Below are 20,248 nucleotides of genomic sequence, written 5' to 3'. Positions count from 1 at the left end.
AATATGTTGTTGTTATCGACATATCATGTACACAGTCATTTCAATCTTCAAAATACCAAGTTATAGAGACCAAATATGCCACACATATGATTTTGGTTAACCATAGTATGCAAAGTCTGAAACATTAACCCATTAGAGTTTGCAAGAAACATAGATCAAGCAACATTTAAGGGAAATTGTGAGATGGCATATTAGATACATGTCAATATTTTTATCACATGGATTATATGTATATAGCATATATAGGATTAAAGGGTGTCATTTCTCCTTCTCAGTAAGAAAGCAGTGAGCTTCAGCAGTCTGAGCATTCCTTTGGGGGGGTCGTAAAAGTCTCCCTTACTCTGGGCATGAGAGAGTTCCTTTGTCAAGGCTCATTTGCATGTTTATGACAGTAAGAGATTTTGGGCTGAATGACTCAAAAGATAGTAAAACATCGTGTAATATCATTCTACAGAGATCTTATATTCGAATTCAGCTCGGACAAATCGTAAGGTTTAATTTGATACCACAAAACATGTGTTTAGTACACTTAAAAAGGGAATATACACTCTTCGGCTATTAAATATCAGGCCTCAGAGTTTAAAACACACAACGAAACAGTTCTAACGAGTTTGATATACCTCAGAAATACACAACATACAGGGATTACACGTATTTCATTAGCAATATGCAGTTCTGTGTTTAACTGAAAAACACACACACAAACATTTTTACGTTCAAAGTTTCCCCCTTCCTGTCCACACGATAAGCACGTGGTGAGCATGCGGATGTCACATGCGGTTCTCTGTCAATAGTTCATTGTCTCTTTGTCAATACATTTATTGTGCTTGTGGAGACTAGTTGGCGCTATTTCAGTAATTAGGGGAGTTTCAACAGTAAGTTCTTGTTTGTTCGGAACCTGCCGAGTTAATGATTCCTTCATTGATTCCCCCAGTCGCTACATAACTGTATTCCTCTACATTTACAATTTAAATAATTGGTATTTAGAATACAGTTACATTCAAAAGTATTTTGATTTCTGAAGAGATTACTTTACATTGTATTGTCATTTGTTTCATTTAATATTTAGTCCTTTCAGATGGAAAACATTTAAATATATAAATGATACAGCGGTGAAACACTTTCTTATGATGTGTTACATCCACACGAGCAGACAGAGAAGTTTGGAGTAAGTTTGGAGCAGAAGAAATATAAATAAACCTTGTGTAAATTGTCTGTAAATTATGCTAATCTAAAATCTTATTTCCAGCCATTTTACATGCACATGTTACCACACACAATCATATTTTTTATCAAGAAAATTCACGTTGGATCATAATTTCTATTTTTTCTAGTAAGACCTTTGATATTAGGCCAAAAATCATATTCTTGATAATAATTTTTGCATTGTTTTCCTGTAAAAATATCTAAAAATCCTTAAAACCAGTTCAGTTTGATTAATCTTGTTTTAGAAACAACACTGAATAAGATATTTAGGTTTTTCAGAGAATGTATTTTTAACATGTGTATTTTATCTCACTGTTCTGACAAAGTTTTTATAGTCAAAACAAGAAAAAAAAAATCTACCAGTGTTGAAGAAGTAATCCAAAGTATTTAGAATACGTTACTGACCTTGAGTAATCTAACGGAATACATTACAAATGACATTTTACAGCATGTTTTCTAATCTTGTGACACAAGAAATGTAGTGGAATACATTTCAAATGTAACCCTCCCAACCCTGTTCATAAGTCGTTTTAAATAAAAGCGTCATCTAAATGACAATGTTCGCAAGTATCTCCTTGGAAATGGTCACATAAAAAAAAAAAAAAAAAGTGTCAACAAAAAGTGTCAACCATCACAGGCTTTTCGATTTGTCACCTTGCTAAAGAGGCGGGCCTAAGTGCGCCGCATGACACTGTTATTGGTGAAGAGGTGACTTGAGTTTTGCACGGAGAGAGGGGGTTGGGGTGATCAGGACTGAGCAGGCAGAGCTTGTTTTACTGCAGTATCGGCACATTGTTGCTGCACTGCTCTTTCTCTCTGCGGTATGCGCACTGCACTGGTGGGTGGGCAGAACGCCGGGCTTTACAGAGGGAGCAAGATCTACATTCACTCATACCGCCTTTTAGTCCTAGCTCGCTTGCTCTGGTTTCGGTAGAGTGCCTTGGGAATAGATTTATACACACCGCATTATTTTTTCATTAAAAAAAAAAGGCTTTCCACTGAGACCTAAAAGATCGTTTTAACCCTTTCTCCACAGTATTCAAGTGTTGAATAGTTCTCATCTCCTGCAGTTTATCACTCTCAAAGAGAGTGTTTGCCCCTCGGCGTTTTACTCTGTGAGTGCACATTTATTTCGTCCAGGACTTCAAGCAACAAAATGGCAAAGGATGGTAAGAAGAGCGAATGGAAAGAGTTCATCTGGAACCCGAGGACCCGTGAGTTCTGCGGGAGGACCGCCAGCAGCTGGGGTAAGTCTGTACTTACTGCATTGACAGGATTAGGCCTATACCTTGTAAACATGCCGAATTTAATTGAATATCACGTGATTTTTGCAATTGTATACTAACTAACTAGTTATGCTGACGTTTAATCGTTATAGCGAATCTCACTCTGTCAGTGCAGAGACTTTTAATGACAGAGACGTGTCGCTGTCCGAGGTGCTGAAACACAATGCAAAGTGCTGGGCTGCACTCTAATGCGGCACACACTTTTATTACCTCTTCGCAGCGCTTTCATGCAGCTTTAAGGGGCCGTACGCACCGAGTTGGGTTTTGTGTCCCAACTGCGCTCTTTTCAGTTTGTTTTTCTATGCAAACACGCGCTAAACTCACATCTTTTGCAGTTGCGCTGCGTCTGGCTGTTTTCCCCCCAGCGTCTCGCGCAAGAGCGCATTGTTTTTAGACGCTCTGTCAGGTTAAAAAAAAAAGAACGTCAACTTTTAAAAGCGCATCTCGAGACACCCTATTCTGTTTATGTTGCGCTGCGTCTATTTATTTATAGGCCAAACTCAATAACGCGTTTGGCCTTACCAAGTGTTTATCTTAGTCAAATGACTGAAATGCTTGACTATTGGAGCTCTCTTAGATTCAGATAACTGAGCTCACTGACGCTGAACTATGTGGATTGAAATGCTGAAAGCGCGCCAACAGATAATGAACACTATGAAAAATTTAGTGTGTCGAGTCACAGCAAAACTCCAGAATGCGCGTGCCTCCTAATGCCGGTAGAATGCCAGTTCCATAACTCAGTACTTCACTGCACCACACTGTATGAAATGTTTTGTGTAAGGTACCCTACATTATGCTTCAGGTGGTAACATCTAAATTAACAGGTTTAATTAAAATTAAAAAGGTTATTTAATCTGATTAAATTTACCTGACAAATAACCAACGTCATTTTTATGGGTTAGATTAGGTAGGAATAAAATCAAATCATATATTCATAGAATCAACTATAACCCCATTATATATATATATATATAAAATCACAAACATTTAAAATTGCACTTCTCTCTCCACTGCCCCTCCTTAAGAGTCCTTAAAAAGGCCAAATAGCTGCCCCATTTTTTATTTAACATATCTAAGTTGTCTATCCTTCTATATGACATCTACCCTGCCCATCACTGTGCACCACTCTTGAAATGAGGGCGCTCCAATCGACTTCCATCCCGTAAGAATGATCTGTCTACCTATGGTAACACATAATACAGTCTTTGGCAAAATCAAATCTGAGTGTGCAATATGTCACACATAAAACTCTGAACCCGCAACCCAAATTCTCGGATCTTAACACACCACCAAACAAACATGGGTTGTGTCCCCCATCTTCTGATTGGCATCACCAGCAGGTGGGTGTGTATTTAAGACCAAGCCTATACAATCTAGAGGGGGTCCAATAGAATCCATGTAAAATCTTAAATTGCATAAGGCTCACCCTTGCATCTCTAGATGTAGACTTGACGTTTTGTAGAATCCTAGCACACACTCCCTCTTCCAATACAAAGTTTAAATCTTTCTCCCATAATCTCTTGATAGAAGTTAAAGCTCTGTCCACAGACAGAATTAACAGGGAGTAATACTCTGATGATTCATGACCTTTTCCAAAAGCAGTAATCACCACTCCCAGAGTATCTGCCACTTCAGGGGTGTGTACGCTACTCCCAAAAATAGTACAGAGCAGGTGGTGCAGCTGTAAATACCTAAAGAACTGAGATCTGGGAATGTCAAAATGTTTAACCATATTTTCAAAGGATCTCAACACTCCACCTTCATATATGTCACCGAGCGTATTATCTCCCTCACAATCCACTCTGACCAGCAGAAGGGGACTTATTAATACATAAGTTGGGGTTCAGTCATATGCTTGAAGCAACATTTAAATAAATGTCCAAATTAAACACCCTGGACACTCTATATCATGTACAAATGTGAGATAACAGGGTGCAACTTAAGTTATCCAGTTAGTTTGAAAGAGAGGCTTTGCAATGGAGAAATAGGGGCAAGAAATTCCTGTTCAATACAAAACCAGGGAGGGGCTCTCTCAGGTGGAAGCGACCAATGAGCCAAATGTCTGAGACCGAATGCATAATAATAAAATAAAATCTTGGGTAGGCCTTGCCCACCTTTGTCAATCGGCCTATGTAACGTAATGAAATTTAATCTAGGATGCTTACCGTTCCAAATGAATACTTCACTATGCTATCAAACTGCTTGAAATAAGAGAGGGGGACAACTACAGGGAGAGATTGTAACAGGTAGTTGAATTTTGGAATACAATACATTTTAATAACATTAACCTTCCCAAACATAGATAAATGTAATGAAGCCCACCTGTTCACATGGCTCAAACCTTTATATTAAAGGGCCAAAATTAACTCTAACTACAGTAAATGCCCAAATATGCCCTGTTTTGGCCACTGGAAGGCGCCCGGCTGAAAAGGCATTAATGGGCATTACGCTGTCAGAGATAACTCTTCGGATTTAGACCAATTGACTTTGTATCCTGACAACTTAGAAAAGGAATTCATAATTCTGTGGAGGCAAGGCATAGATCTAGAAGGGTCGGAGACAAATAATAAAATATAATTTGGGTAAAGCAAAAGCTTATGCGCCATACCTTCCACCACCACCCCTTGAAAATCATCCTCCTTTCTTATCGTGTCTGCTAATGGTTCCAGGGCAAGACAGAACAATAATGGGGAAAGAGGGTAAACTTGCCGGGTGCCCCTATCCAGAGTAAAATAAGCTGAAATTAATCAATTAGTTTGAGTAGGAATTGATTCCTGTAACAATTGCTGGTTACTGCTTTTTAGTGCAGTGACAAATTTATGTATTTAAACCCCTCATTAATCTGCCTATGTAATTCTATATGAGCTTTCTGACAATATACATTTTGACCATCAAACAAGACTTTTTCCCCTGTGCATTTTTTACAAACTGTCTTTTGCTGTGACATTGAATTAGTGTGTGCATGGGGGTTTGTGAATTAGTGTAAGATGTAATCCTTTTCTAATAGGCTCATTGGTTCCCTTGGTGAGACAGCCTATTCAAGGGCCATAGATTAATTTAGGAAGTGAATGTATCTTTCAATCAGAGCTAGATGGCATGAAAACTAGGCACTGCAAAACTGCTCCTCCAGCATTAATAACTCTGTCAGTGCAACGGGTTAATTTACTGTGTGTGTGTGTGTGTGTGTGTGCGCTTCAGTATGAGAAATGCTTGATCACTGCCTACAAGACTTCCATCTTTGCTAGCGCATTTAGCTTCAGGGAGCTCAATGTGTGGCACTGGCACCTCACTCATGTGTGTATGTGTGTGTGTGTGTGTGTGTGTGTGTGTGTGTGTGTGTGTGTGAGAAAGCTCAATGTGCGATGCTCTGCCTTGTTAAGCCAGCGTGCTCTCTAAGACTCCTTAATTAGTCTATTTCTGTCTGTGTCCAAATCTAAGTGAACCTGGGTATGCTTAGATTCTTTAACAAAGTACATCCTCATTACTGGAGATTAATAGTGACATAGAGGACACTGGAAACTGGAGTTACATTCATACATCTGTGTCGGTTATTGAAATGTAACTGGGTTGCTTTCAGGACCCCTGGCCCACAGAGAGGTCAATACATCAGATAAAAACAGTTGAACCTGATCTCAGCACAGCTCTCTGGAGAGTCATATGGAGCTATACATATCCCGGTCATGTTGTTAAACATCACCCGTGCAAAAGCTCTAATTGAATCTCTAAATGACTCCTGAGACTTACAGCTGATACTGCTGCAAATACCTGAAGATCTTAATGCCTATTCAATGAAGTATACGGCTTAGAATCTGGCTAGAAATGACCTGGCTAGAAAAGCCTCAGAGATTTGCTAGCACTGGCTGAATGACGTTCTGCATTTTAAGATTCTCTTGGTACATTTAAGCATGGCGTTCCTGTTGCTCAACTAGTAGAGCATGGCATTAGCAATGTTAAGGTCACAGGTCTGAATCTCAAGGGACCCATACTGGTAAAATATATAACTTGAACTTAAACCCTATAAGTAGTTTTGAATAAAATTTTCTGTCAAATGCATAAATGCAGCCCACATTTAAAAAACATTTTTGTCAAGTAACCTAAATATGTGCTTAATGTGGTAACATCCTAATTTATTGGTTTAAAAAAACTTTCATTTTTAATCATTTAAATATCTGATTGAAAAATTGAATAACAAAGGTGGGGGTTATTATAGACTTGAGAGTGGTCGCTTCATGATCACTGGGTTCTAGACTTTAGGACCACATCAAGGTAGTTTTTAAAGGTCATGGGGTTGGTCACTTTAATATTGCGGGGTGATTGACATTCGGACCCCTTGGGCACCTGTTCAGTGCTTTCAATCAGATAAGGGACACACAAACTCAGTGTCAAAATTTTAATTTTCATTTAAATACCTGTTCGAAACATCTGAACATGAAAGGTGGGGGTTATTAAAGACTATGTCAGTGATGGCTTCAAGATCACGGGTTGATTGACCTGGAAGTTAGTTATTCAAGATCAGGAGTGGCCATTTCAATATTACGAGATGATCGAACTTCAGACCCATAGGGCATCTATTAAATGTTTGTCTTTTTTTAATTATTTTTATTTTTCTGTTCTTAAGTGATTTTAAAATGTACTTTTATGTATCATTTATCTTCTTTAAAATTTCCATGCAAAGCCCTTTGAATTACTACAACTTGCCTTGTCTAATTCAAGTCAATTGTATTGTTTAACATGACCAATTCAGCCTGAATACATTAAGTTGCACCAGCAAAAGTAATTTTTAAGGGTTAGATCAAGTAGAAAAAATTGCACATTACCAGTTTTCACAGTGTAGAATTTTTTTTTAGAATGTAATGTTAAAATGTAATGTGTCCATTCTTAGATAGTAAATATCTCTGTAATAGTGCCCACCAAGTTACTGCCAAAAGTGGCAATATTCACAAATGACAGTGGGCCTTTTGCTCCCTTTTGCAGACAGTTTCCTCTGAAGCTGTGTTTGATGGTATTGTGGCCTGTTAGGTTTTGGAATTGATTAATCAAATTAGAATAAAAAGGAGGTGGTTAGATCTAAAGAGACTGTTTGTGAGGTTCTTGTCTCTATTAATACATGTGAATATGCACATAGCAGATCACAGCAGCCCACTCGGTTCAACTCTTTCAGGTTGCATTCAAATTAGGGAGTTGAAAGAGGGAGGACAACTTTCATCATGATGAGAGAGATATAGAGAAACAGAAGCACAAAAATTGCGAATCACTCTCACTCTGTGGAGTATTTGGTACCAACAACACAAACACAAACACACACAAAACACACTCAGTAATAAGTAAAACAATGTAATTGGTGTTACCTTAAGGAGTTGTCTATATCTGATCTTAAATACTGTATATAGGGAGAGGGGAAAATCAGTTAGAAATAACTATATCATTTGACTGAATTTTGACTGTGTCAGAGCTGTAGTGCAGTGTTCTGTGTACAAGAACTTTTGGCTCTCTTAAACCCAGTTAGAGTCCAACCTGGGTCATATATCAATTCCATTCCCACTCTTTCACCCCTAATTTCCTGTCTACACTCCACTTTCATATACTTCATAAGTAAAGGCAAAAATTCCTAAAAATGTAATAATCTTTGTTACTTATATAAATAAAACCAGTTAATTTAGATGATACTACATAAAGCAAATTATTTAGGTTACCTGACAAAACATTTAGCACTGTGCACATACTGTACACCACAGACTGTGAGATGAGCCAGCACAGCATATCAGGACATACTACCATGTTTTAACCTGGTAATCAAGTTCAGGGAGTGATGTTTGATAATGCAGTTACTCAGTATTCTCAGCCTTCTTCCAGAGAAAGAACGTTGTTATTTTTAGGTCTTGTGAGACAGCCAGTTCTCCTGCTGTGAAACTAAGTAGTGCTTAATGATTTGATTATTTGGGCTTTGTAAGTAGCCCAGCATAAGTCAACTTTCTCTGTTTCACACTTAAACACACATACACACCGGATCCTCTCTTACTCATCCATTGCATAATTTTTCAATTTCTCGCTTCCAGGCACACACACTCGGTATCACTCGGTAAGAGTGTCCTGTGTGTGTAATTCTAGCCTGTAGTGTAACCTCCCATTGCCCTCCTGTTATTGATCAATGAAAGCCTGTCTGTACGGTAAGCTCCAGGATGCAAGAGAGTTGGGGGCAGGGATCCGGTGTCCCTCCCCCCTCAGCCTGGGACAAACTGATCGACTGTCCCCAGGGGCCTCCCTGCTTGGAGCTCATGTGTCCTGTATAGCGTAATGAGCTCTCTTCAGGCAAATACAATGCTGCTATCCACCACAGCATCAGAGAAAATGTTTATACACAGAGAGGCATTACATATCTCCAGAAGACACATGCATGTGCAAAACATACAGCTTTCTTAAATGGAATGATATATCCTTCTCTGGTTATGTCACGATCCCGTTGTCTGCCCCGTGTTTCTCTTGTCACCTTTCATAAACTACAATTCTCACAATTCCCGGCCTTCATCACTGCCAGCACTTTGTCATTGTCCTCACCTGATTGTCGTTTCGTCCTCATTACTCCTCTGTATTTAAACCCTGGTTGTTTGGTCAGTCATTGTCGATCGTTGTTTGTGGATGTCTGGATGTAGTAGTCTTGCCTTGTTTACCCAGTTCATGTACCCTTTGGATGTTTTCATGTTTTGGTTTCTTTTTTCCCATCGTGGATGATTCCTTTGTTCCTGTCTGGTTGTTTTTCACTCTGTTCAATAAAAACCCGCGTTTAGATCCTCACTCCTCGTCTGCCTCCTCCTGCTAACGTTACAGGTTAAAGCAGCAGTATTAATTATTCTAAATATTGGTGAATGTATTTTGAAGTTTGATAGTTTACAACAAAAGTGTCTTCATCCCTCACCATACTTTGTCTCTAAGAGTATTTGTATCATTTCTTACATTGTAAAAAGTGGTCACCTGCAATTGTTACCTTTGGGAGCTATTTCTAAAGTACCTGATCTGACCCTTAAAAATTTGTTTTGTTGGTGTAATCTGTTGTATATGGGTTGAATCAGTGATTTTAAAGATTTTTGACTTGAATAAAGCCAGCCAATTTAGATGTCATGTTACCACATGAAACACATTTTAAGATAAAATTGTATTTAGTGTAGAACCATTCGAGACACTCGATTGGGCAAAAACAAAGCTTAAATTAAAGCTTACAGTATGGACTTGTTGCCTCTAGTTTGTAATATTAATGTATCAAAAATTACTGGTTCTACAAAAACCAAGCTATTCCACATTATATAATATATTGCAATACTACCAATACACATTATAAACCACATAATTACTCTGCTGTAAATTAATCTCCTTTTAGATCACAACACTGGCATTATGGGCTGATATTTGACATTACATAGGTGATTACTCAAGTGACATTCCTAATTAAAAAGCAGCCAGTGGCATCTTTCTATGCAGGTTGTATTTATGGAATTATTTATTAGTGTTACAGGATTTTCTTTAGTTAAGTAGTTAAATTATTTTACAGCAAAAAGTAGTTGCAATCTAAATGGAGTCTAATATCAATCAGATTTATTATGTAGATTTATTATGTAGATTTAAAAATCTAGATAATCTCATAATCATACAGTTTTGAGAAATCAATATTTTAGTTTTGTATGTGTGAATGTCTGTATGAGAGACATACTCTGGTGTATTTAAACCATAAATCCCCTGAAAATCCCCCTCATATCCTAATCTGTTAGGTTTCAACCATGTAATGCATAAATATATGAATGAGTCTGAGTAGTTAAGAGAATTACTACTCTTCTTTCTTTTCTCAGTTACATAAAGTGAGGGAGATCATATTCACTGAGAGACTACATGGAATATTTGTATACTCAAAATTGTATTTGTCACCCCGCAGGACTATTGAAATAAAGTGCAAAAAGCATACATTGGAATAAAATGGTGCAATGAGGAACCATTACAGGATCTAAAAATATACCCTTTCGCCTATACATTTATATGCATCTTAACCTAAAATCACTATGTTGAAAAACAAGTCATTTGTAATGCCATGTTATTTGTCAACTACCTGTGTATAATTCCAGTGTATGGTAAAATCAGAATATATATATATATATGTTTGATAAGTGTTTCATATAGATTTCTGCAGCAACATTGAATATTTGTTTGTTAATGTGTACAGTTTCTGTGTTGGTTTTGTGTAGGTTTGATCCTGCTGTTTTACCTGGCATTCTACATTTTCCTGGCTGGATTATTTGCTCTCACCATTTATGTAATGTTGCAGACACTCGATGACCACAAACCAACATACCAGGACAGACTTGCAACACCAGGTAAAACAGAACACACACAAACTCGTTTACCTTGTAATAGTTTTTAAAGTAAGGTAATTATAACTACTTCATCTTTACATTACCCTTTGCAGACACCTTTAACATTATTTGGCCCATTTTTTTTATTATTCTTATTCGTATTATTACTATTTACCAATGAGCACAATACATATCAGTCTTAAAGATCACACAGAAATGAATATTTTTCTTTCTTTGTTCCATGGAACACAAAAGGTGAATTTTTAAAAGTCTTCAAAAGGTTTTGCATGTGAATAGTAACTTCACAATACATCATACATCTAAATAAAAAATGGTGGGCCTGACAAGAATAGTTAAAAAATGCAAAGATACACACATCCACATTTAAATTCTTTATTTTGCAGAAAAATGTTTCACTTGTCCCGATTTTTGTTCTAAATGTGTAACTTAACCACAGCACATCTGTATATACAGTATAAAGGAAACAACATCAAACTTCAAACAAATTAAAGTGCATACTTTGCACCTCCTAACACCATATGCATTTGTTGATACAAATAATAGCATCTCCTTCAAACGGCAAGACTTCTTACAAAGTATACAGAACAATGCTTACAGTAGCAATAACACCCTGAAACCTTTTAACCACCAGTCTATGCTCATGCCTCAGGCCCCCAAACTAGTAACTGGCATTTGTACCCAAGCAGGTGTACAGCAGATGCTATTGGCTGGCCACTTCCACTGAGATTGTATCATATATACATCACATACCGGTTCTGAAAATGCCCGTACAGGTCCCATCGATAAACTGATGTATTTGTACTTACTAAAAGCATCTTCACTCTTACAGTTATACATACATTGCAAAATAAAACCAACAAATAATTGAGTTAGCTCAATGCAATATCACACATTAAGGTACTTAGACTTACAACTGCTAGTTCAGCCAACAAGTTTACACATCTCTTTAGATCAACAAATATTACAATGTCTTCAAAACAAGCCTTTACATGTTGAGACTTGTTGAGAGCAATTGACTTCTTTTGAGACAAGCAGTCATTTAGAACTTGTTATCTTATTTAGCATGCTTTTACATCCTGTTTGACTGATTAAGATCAACAGGCCCACAAGTTGGTCATGCCTAGTTATGTATATATTCGAATGCTTTATTAGATGAAAATGAGAGCAATGATTTCAGTAGCACATTCATATGAAACTTGATTTATGCTTAATAGGATACCACAGAGGTTGAGCATAATGGGAAACACCTGTTGCCTGGATTTCACTGAGTATGTTAAAATGTCCCTACTGATAGCTGGGACACCATATGGTCTGTAGTTGTGAAAAAGGGCAGATTCCCCTGAAATCTTTAGCCATACCCCAGACACTTACTCAGACACTCTCTTTCATTTTCTCTCTTTGTGTTTCATAGGGATGATGATCAGACCTAAAGGAGAGCAACTGGAGATCACTTACACTGCAGAGTACACAGAGACCTGGGAAAAATATGTCCAGACCCTCAATAACTTCCTCTCATGTGGGTAACATGCTTTTAGCTGTGCATGTTTAGGTGAGACAGTTTATTAGCGTAAGGGAAGTTTACAGTCATTGCCAAAAGTTTAAAAAGCATACATATGTCTCACGAAACCTAGCACATCCATTGTATTTTTGAAATCATTCAAAATAAACATAAAGTTACAAATGTGAGGGTGAGGAGGACTATATGGAGAATTTCTGAGTTTCTTCCCATGCAAAGAGCTTCATTTAAAAGCTTCATTTCATTTTTTACTGCAGCTTACAATGACACAGTCCAGGACCAGAAAAATTATGATTGTAAACCGGATCAGTACTTTATCCAGGAGGACAGTGGCAGTTTGACAAACTTTCCTAAGCGCTCCTGCCAATTCAAACGTTCCATCTTGGAGGAATGTGCGGGTATGACAGATCGTTACTATGGTTACAACATGGGACAGCCTTGCATAATCATCAAGCTAAACAGAGTAAGTAATGGAATGAATAAAATAGAATAGAATAGATGAAAGAGTGAAATGTTTGTGTCAAAAAACTTTTGCCACTGGCATAAGAAAAGAAAAGTTGACTAGGTTGTGTGTGTGTGTGTGTGTGTGTGTGTGTGTGTGTGTGTGTGTGAGAGAGAGAGAGAGAGAGAGCGAGAGAGAGAGAGAGACTGAATCTCCCTATTACAATGAAGAAACCCTTTCCATCCTGCAAGATGAGATCTGCCATTTCCAGACAAAAGGAAATATGTTAATGTGTGGAGATTTAAATGCCAGAACTGGAAACGTACCAGACTTTGTCAACACACAGGAGGACAAATATATTACAAACACAAGCCACCCTCTGCCCTCATACCACCTCCGAAATAATTATGACAAATTCACAAACAAAAGTGGGAAAAGCCTACTAGAGCTCTGTCAATCACTTTATAAAGTGAACGGTCACATACGGGGATATTCTTTTGGCTGTTATACCTTTATTGTCTGGGTAATAGTACTGTAGATTTTTTCATTACAGACATTGACATTGACATCTCAGAGCATTCACAGTCAGTCCTCAAACACCTCTGTCAGACCACTGTATCTAAACCAACTCAAACCAATGAATCACGCAGACAGCACTCTCGTTTACTAAAGCTGCAACAATCCTACAAGTGGACAAAAACAGCGAAGAAAATTATTAAAGTGCAATAGAAAGTCAAACTATAAAATTATTACTGGACAAATTTATAATGAACACATATCCACAAAATAAAGTAGGCATAAATCTGGCAATAAGTGACATTACCAACATATTCCACCAATTAGCATCCATGTGCAATTTGAAAAAATCATCAAAAATGAAACCAAAAAACACCAGCGAAAAGTGGTTTGACAGTGAGTGTAAACATATTAGAACAACAGTATGAAATCTTTCAAATCAAAAACACAGAGATTCTGACAGTCAAGAACTCCGCCATCAATATCATGGAACTCTTAAAGTGTACAAACAAACTCTAAGAGCAAAAAAGGAAGAGCGTACAGAACAACTCTTTCAAGCAATGGAGGAGTCAATAAATACCAGTAACTGGAACAACTGGAACAATCTATAGACACCAAAAGGAAGAATTGGCCATTCACAATGGGAACATATGGAGGACACACTTTGAAAACCTGTACAAAATAACTGAAACAAATCCTGCTCGAAATGAAATAAAAACCAAATTAGAAATCCTGAAAGAAAAGATTAAAGACAATCAGAACCCCCTGGATTTCCCAATCACAGTAAATGAGCTAACTGATAGACTACATGCATTAAAACCCAACAAGACATGTGGCATTGATGAAATATTAAACAAAATGATCAAATACACCAATGACAAAAGCGCAATAATTAAATTATTCAACATTGTTTTGAGTGTAGGGTATTTTCCTGACACCTGGAATCAAGACCGAATTACACCAATCTTTAAACAAGGAGACAAATGTGAGCCAAACAATTACAGAGGCATATGTGTCAATAGCAACCTGGGGAAAATATTCTGTTCGATTATTAATATAAGATTGCAGAACTTTCTTCAAAACCCACAAAATCCTGGAGAAAAGCCAAATTGGATTTCTGCCCAAACACAGAACATCAGACCACATTTAATTTGAGAAGGCTTTTGATTCAATCTGGCATGAAGGGCTCTTCCTAAAACTACTGGAAAATGGGATTGGAGGGAAAACATTTGATTTAATTAGCACCATGTATAAAAACAATGTACTGTAAAAATAGGGAACAAATGAACAGAATATTTTCTCTCAACAACGAGGAATCAGACAAGGTTGCCCATTGAGCCCCGCTCTATTTAACATTTATATAAACAAATTAGCCAAAGCATTAAATAATTCGACTGCCCCCTGCCCAACCCTGACTGAATCAGAAATGAAATGTCTCCACTTTGCAGATGATTTAGTCCTTCTGTCAAAAACAAAAGAGGGACTACAACAGCTCCTCAACATCATAGAGACATTCAGTCAAACGTGGGCTTTTAAAATTAACCTAGCAAAAACTAAAATAATGATTTTTCAAAATAGATCCAGGTGTAGCGAAAATAAATACACCTTCAGAGCAGGAAACCAAGTCCTCCAGCACACCCATGAATATTTATCTGGGACTAAAACTAAGCTAAATAGGAAACTTCAATCTGACTGTGAATGAACAGAAAGCAAAATCAATGAGGGTCTTCTACATGATTAAAAATACAATTAAATATGAAATTTCAATTAAAACCTGGCTAAAAATCCTTAAAGCAATAATCGAACCAACTGTTCTGTGTGGCCGTGAAATTTGGGGTCCCCTATAATCCCAATATTTTACTAAATGTAAAAAGAAGAAATTGAAATTCTGCATACCCAAATTTCTAAAAGCATCCTAAAAGTAAACAGAGCGACACCAAACAACTCGTGCAGAGCTGAATTAGGACAAAACCCCTTACTAATCAGTATCCAAAAAAGAGCTCTGAAATTCTACAAGCACCTAAAATGCAGTGATCCGAGCCCATACCAGGCTGAAGCCCTGCAGTGCCAGGTGCAGGACACAGGAGCACCCTTTCACAGCTGGTGCTGAAACTGCATCCAAACCAGCACAGCATAATCTGGCCCAACCAAATTATAAAATTACAAAAACAAAATGGCATTGCCTATTGGAGAGATGCCACTAAATCACAAAAGAAGATGGAACTCTATTTACACCTGAGTGATCACTGTCTGGCTATAGAGAGAGGACGGCACAGACCGAGATGGCAGCCACGAGAGCAGAGACTGTGTTCACTGTGCTCTCAGAGAGAGGTGGAGACAGAAGAACACTTCCTGCTGCACTGTGATCACTATCACAACATCCGATCTGTCTACTTTACACAATTACAACAAATAGCACCAAATTTTATGGCATTACCAAATCATGAAAAATGAAGACATATTTTGGGAGAAAACTCCAGCTTGATCACAACAGCAGCAAAATATGTAGCAGCTTGCCACAAACTAAGAGAGTCAGCCAGTGGACAAAACTAAAGTCAGAAATATTCTTATATCTTAACATTTGAATGTATGTACAGTTTTTTCTCAATCATTTTCTTGTTTAAAAAAGAGAACGCAATATAAATACTGATATCTTTCCCACCAAACCCTGCCAGAATGCTTTGGTGCCTCTAAATAATTTTATTTTACTTTTTAAGAAATATTTTATCTCTTTATTTATTCCTATTTTTAGTCTTATTTCTTTTGTAGTGGTGATGACTTTGACCTGAAAGCACAGAGCCTAAATTGAGCCTTGTTAAAGACAGTGACCTGATTGTTTATAATTAATTATTCATCAGAGTTACTTTAGCTTTCTAATGAGACCAATCTTGACATGACTATCTTTTCCCTTTTATCTCTTATTCTTTTTCTCCATCTGTCATTTCAATCTCAAATCCTGTTTCACCATTTATCAGCCTCAATCTGTTTTGTTTTTTCTCTTTGCAGGTGATCGGTCTGTTACCTGGGAAGGAAGGAGAGGCTCCTTTTGTCACATGTGGTGCTAAGGTAAGAGCGCTCTGTCTCATTGCCTCTGTCTCACACTTGCCTTATCCTTATCTCGTTTATAAAGGATTGATTTCAGTTTAAAGTTACATGAGCCATTCAACAAGGTCTCCAGATTAAATTAGCTGGTAATCAGAATTGTGGCCTGTTTCTAAGAAAAGCTGCCATGAGAGACTCTGTGGTGCTGATGATTCAGTGACATGCAAATAGACAAGAATAAACAAACGATAACTAGAAGAAATTAAGTGACATTGATGTGTAACTCATTCCTTTCCGAGTTCGGCTGTGTTAAGGATTTACCATCCATCCATTAAGCTGTTTTCAAAATCCATATTTATATTTGCTCTATATTTGCTTGTAACACATCTCTCTGGAATACTTGATTCTGATTGGTAAAGCGCAGCATTCTGCAATCAATTTTTTTTGTAAAATGACCACTACTGTATGTCTCTCCTATAGAACTCCACAGTCTGTCTTCTTATATAATAAAATAACTTGGATCAAAATGTGATGTCTATTAATTTGTTTATTTGGTAAGTAGCCATGTAATAATGGGGATATTGTACAGTCAGTAGGTCATTATTGCAAAACAATCCCTAAAATGGTGTTCAGGATGCCAACATGAAGCAGAGGGGTCCTGTTTCCTCCTGAAGGAAGTCATAGTGACTGTCTGACTGTACATTATCCATTACATAGTTTAGAGGAGGTTCATTTTTCCCCACTTTAAATGCCACATGTTGTTAATCAAATTTGTTTATCAAGATAGCACATTTTGGTTTAAATTGCTAAAGTGATGTTTTTACTGCTGCTTCCTGGAACTTTCTCAATAACGGTGTGCCTAAATATTGGTTTATTTAAGGGGTTCTTAAATTAATTGCACTATTTTAATTTTACAATTTCACAATTGTTCCCTCTATAAACTGTCCTCCTCTATGAACATCTTCTTTTTCTGTTTGTTCCTTCATCACTCCCTCATTATTCTCCCTCTGTATTTTTGTCATTTAATTGTTGTTTTACAGTTGTTTCAGTGTTTGTTCAATGTTTTTCATTTTACACAATTGCTCATAATCTCTTTTTGTTTTTGTTTTTTGTTTTTTTCTTATCTGTTCTATCCTGCAATTCTTGTCAGAAATACAAAGTTGGGAAAGATGAGTGGGTAAGAATATTGGACTGTGCCATTAGAGTTGCAGCATTAGAACCTACATTAAAATTATTTTAACAGAGGCAGGGAATTCAGACTGTAAATTACAGTTTGATATTCAGTAGCCTTCTTTACCACTGAAGGTGAAGGGGCACAAGGCAGAAAGCCAAACATTTATTCTTTAGTGAATTTTAGCTGCAAATGATTAAGTGATTATTCATAGAATCAGATCATATGCTGGAAACTTCAAGCATAAGATCAACTCAAGAGTCGTGTGTTTTATAGTAATAGTATAATTCAGTAATAGTAGTTTTGGTATTAGAACAGGCTGCCCTCAAAACAAATACTGATATTAATATATCCTCCCTCCTTCTATAGGCTGATGACTCAGATAAACTTGGTGAACTGATTTACTTTCCCCCCAATGGCACCTTCAACCTTATGTACTACCCATACTATGGCAAGAAAGCCCAGGTACAAAACACACATACTGTACATGTTAATTATACTATCATGGTGGGGACTTCCATTGACTCTTATGGTTTTTTTACTTAGCTAATGATATTTCTATCCCATAACTTTGCCTCTAAACCTAGCTATCAAACCATTTTCCATTATTCAGTTTGTCGATTAAGCTTTTTTCATAGTGGGGACTGCTGGCTAGTTCCTACAATGTACACACATTAGCTTTTAGATGCACAACCACACAAATACATCACACATACGCACTTAATAAAAGAAGAAGACAATGACTGTTCTTAGAAAACCTTGAATAAACATGTCCTTTCTGATGCGAAGCTCACTCTCTCTTTTGCTGCAGGTAAACTACTCTCAGCCTCTTGTGGCCATTAAGTTCCTCAACATCACCAAGAACGTGGACGTCAACGTGGAGTGCAAGATCAATGCTAACAACATTCCTGATGGCACCGAACGAGACAAGTTTGCTGGACGCATTTCCTTCAAACTGAGGATCAACTCCAGGGATTAATAAGAAGAAAGTGTGTTCCATAATTGTACACAGACACACACACATCCTCCCCATCTAACTATGTTATAACTACTGCTATGACTATGTGCAGAAGACACAATGAGACACTGGCCAGACATAACAGTGCTCAGCCCAGACAGAACAGAGATAACGGTTCTGTTTTGTGTATATGTATGTGTGCACATAAGTGTCTGTTTGTGTGTTTTTGCATGTGTGATTTGGGATATTATTTATTTTCCTTAACACAAATTTTAATTGCATGCTAAGCAAAGGCATATTAATGAAAAACAATATAATACATTAAAATAATATAAAAAATAAAGGGATATAATTTTTAAATGGAGAACGATTCAGTAGCTAAAACAAAATTATATATTTTTATCTTTAAATGCATTAATATAGGAATGGATGGAGTAATTCTAAAAATGATTAAATATAATTTCAGAGAAGATGTCTGAGTTAAAGGGATAGTTTACCCAAAAACAAAAATCCTGTCATCATTTACTCACCCTTGTTTTGTTTCAAAACCGTATGACTTTAGAAATGTTAGGTAACGTAAACTTTAGGGTTAGAAACGACATGATAGTAAGTAAATAATGACAGAAATGTCATTTTTGAGTGAACTGTCCCTTTAATGTGCTAGGATGGCATGATCTTAAGTGTTTGGAGCATCTGTAACTGCTGGAGATTTTTTCATTTTGTGTTATTTTCCAGAGTGGCATTGAACCTCAGTAGCTTTATTGCTAAAGAGGATATTTTATACCAACACGTAGATAACACATTGCATGATGAATAAGCTCTGCAACACACATAAATGTGACAATCAGACAAGCACCTGCACACTGATCCATTCACAACCATTTCTGCATTCCTATTCATTCTTGCATTTCCTTCAGACTGTACTATTATATGATGAAATATATCAAACCTGTGCTTCATTTATCATGAAACATGTCTATTTAAGTTTGTTTATATGTATAAATGGGTCTTTTTCAGTATTTTTCTTCTTTCTTTCCATGTTTAATCCATTTTGTCTCACATTGTGAGGGGTTATGATATTTTACATTTATTTGCACCTGCTGTGACAGCAGGCCTGGATGCTGTTCAGCAAAATGGGTAGAAGAAAAGTGTGTTTGAGATGTGTGTGAGAGAATATGTGTGTGTGGATTTCTGCTTGTGCATGTGTTTTTTGTTTGATTTAATTTTTTAGTTTTATGTAAAACATCTTTATGCACAGTTTATTTTCTGAGTACTTTTTGATTATGTTGTAAGTGACTCAAAGCATAACCATAGAAGCAGAAAGCGAGAGCAGGTTTATGTTTCTGCTGATGAGGGAGACAGAAGTGAAGCCACACCAGGACTGCATGAGCCAATAAAGCAAAAACAGTCACCCAGTTTATTTTTGTATCATTTTGTCATCTCTGTCTTTTAAACATATAAACTTCTAAACAGAGGACACAATCTCACCCCCATGTTGAGGGTGTGTCAGATGTAGAGCTCCATGGCCAGATATAACTAATACCTCATAATAAAGAACACAATGTTGCTCTGTGTCATACAGTACATCCTTTGACACGAGTCTGCCCAAATACACTTCCTCTAATGCCCTAATCCTTTAATTTAATTTGGTAATCCTAAATAGGTATGATGCTTTACACCAGCATTAGCTCAACACAACCATTCATCCATCCATCCGATTATTATTCATATGCATTAAGGACATAAAGTTAAGT

At 37.0% G+C, this 20,248-nt stretch overlaps 1 protein-coding gene across 2 annotated transcripts; it reads left to right on the top strand.

The window, feature by feature from the left end:
* The first annotated feature begins 1,990 nt into the window (after positions 1–1,990).
* On the top strand, positions 1,991–19,980 carry LOC127640926 (sodium/potassium-transporting ATPase subunit beta-2-like). Of its 2 annotated transcripts, XM_052123645.1 has the most exons (8): positions 1,991–2,453; positions 10,721–10,849; positions 12,261–12,365; positions 12,623–12,828; positions 16,330–16,389; positions 17,516–17,542; positions 17,906–18,001; positions 18,348–19,980. In XM_052123645.1, the coding sequence occupies exons 1-8, from the start codon at positions 2,363–2,365 to the stop codon at positions 18,513–18,515; spliced, it is 882 nt and encodes a 293-aa protein (XP_051979605.1). In that variant the 5' UTR covers positions 1,991–2,362; the 3' UTR covers positions 18,516–19,980. The 2 variants fall into 2 exon arrangements, with proteins under 2 accessions (XP_051979605.1, XP_051979614.1); XM_052123654.1 differs by lacking the exon at positions 17,516–17,542.
* The last annotated feature ends 268 nt before the right edge of the window (positions 19,981–20,248 follow it).

The sequence above is a fragment of the Xyrauchen texanus genome, chromosome 4 (assembly GCF_025860055.1).
Source record: "Xyrauchen texanus isolate HMW12.3.18 chromosome 4, RBS_HiC_50CHRs, whole genome shotgun sequence".
Classification (NCBI taxonomy): domain Eukaryota; kingdom Metazoa; phylum Chordata; class Actinopteri; order Cypriniformes; family Catostomidae; genus Xyrauchen; species Xyrauchen texanus.
The sequence above is the reverse complement of the archived record's forward strand: the minus strand, read 5'-3'. Positions and strand labels throughout refer to the sequence as shown.

Coding starts and splice junctions, on each gene's coding strand:
- LOC127640926 (XM_052123645.1), top strand. CDS start 2,363: ATGGCAAAGGATGGTAAGAAGAGCGAATGGAAAGAGTTCATCTGGAAC. Junction 10,850..12,260: donor GGACAGACTTGCAACACCAG/GTAAAACAGAAC, acceptor TGTGTTTCATAG/GGATGATGATCAGACCTAAA. Junction 18,002..18,347: donor ACTATGGCAAGAAAGCCCAG/GTACAAAACACA, acceptor CTTTTGCTGCAG/GTAAACTACTCTCAGCCTCT.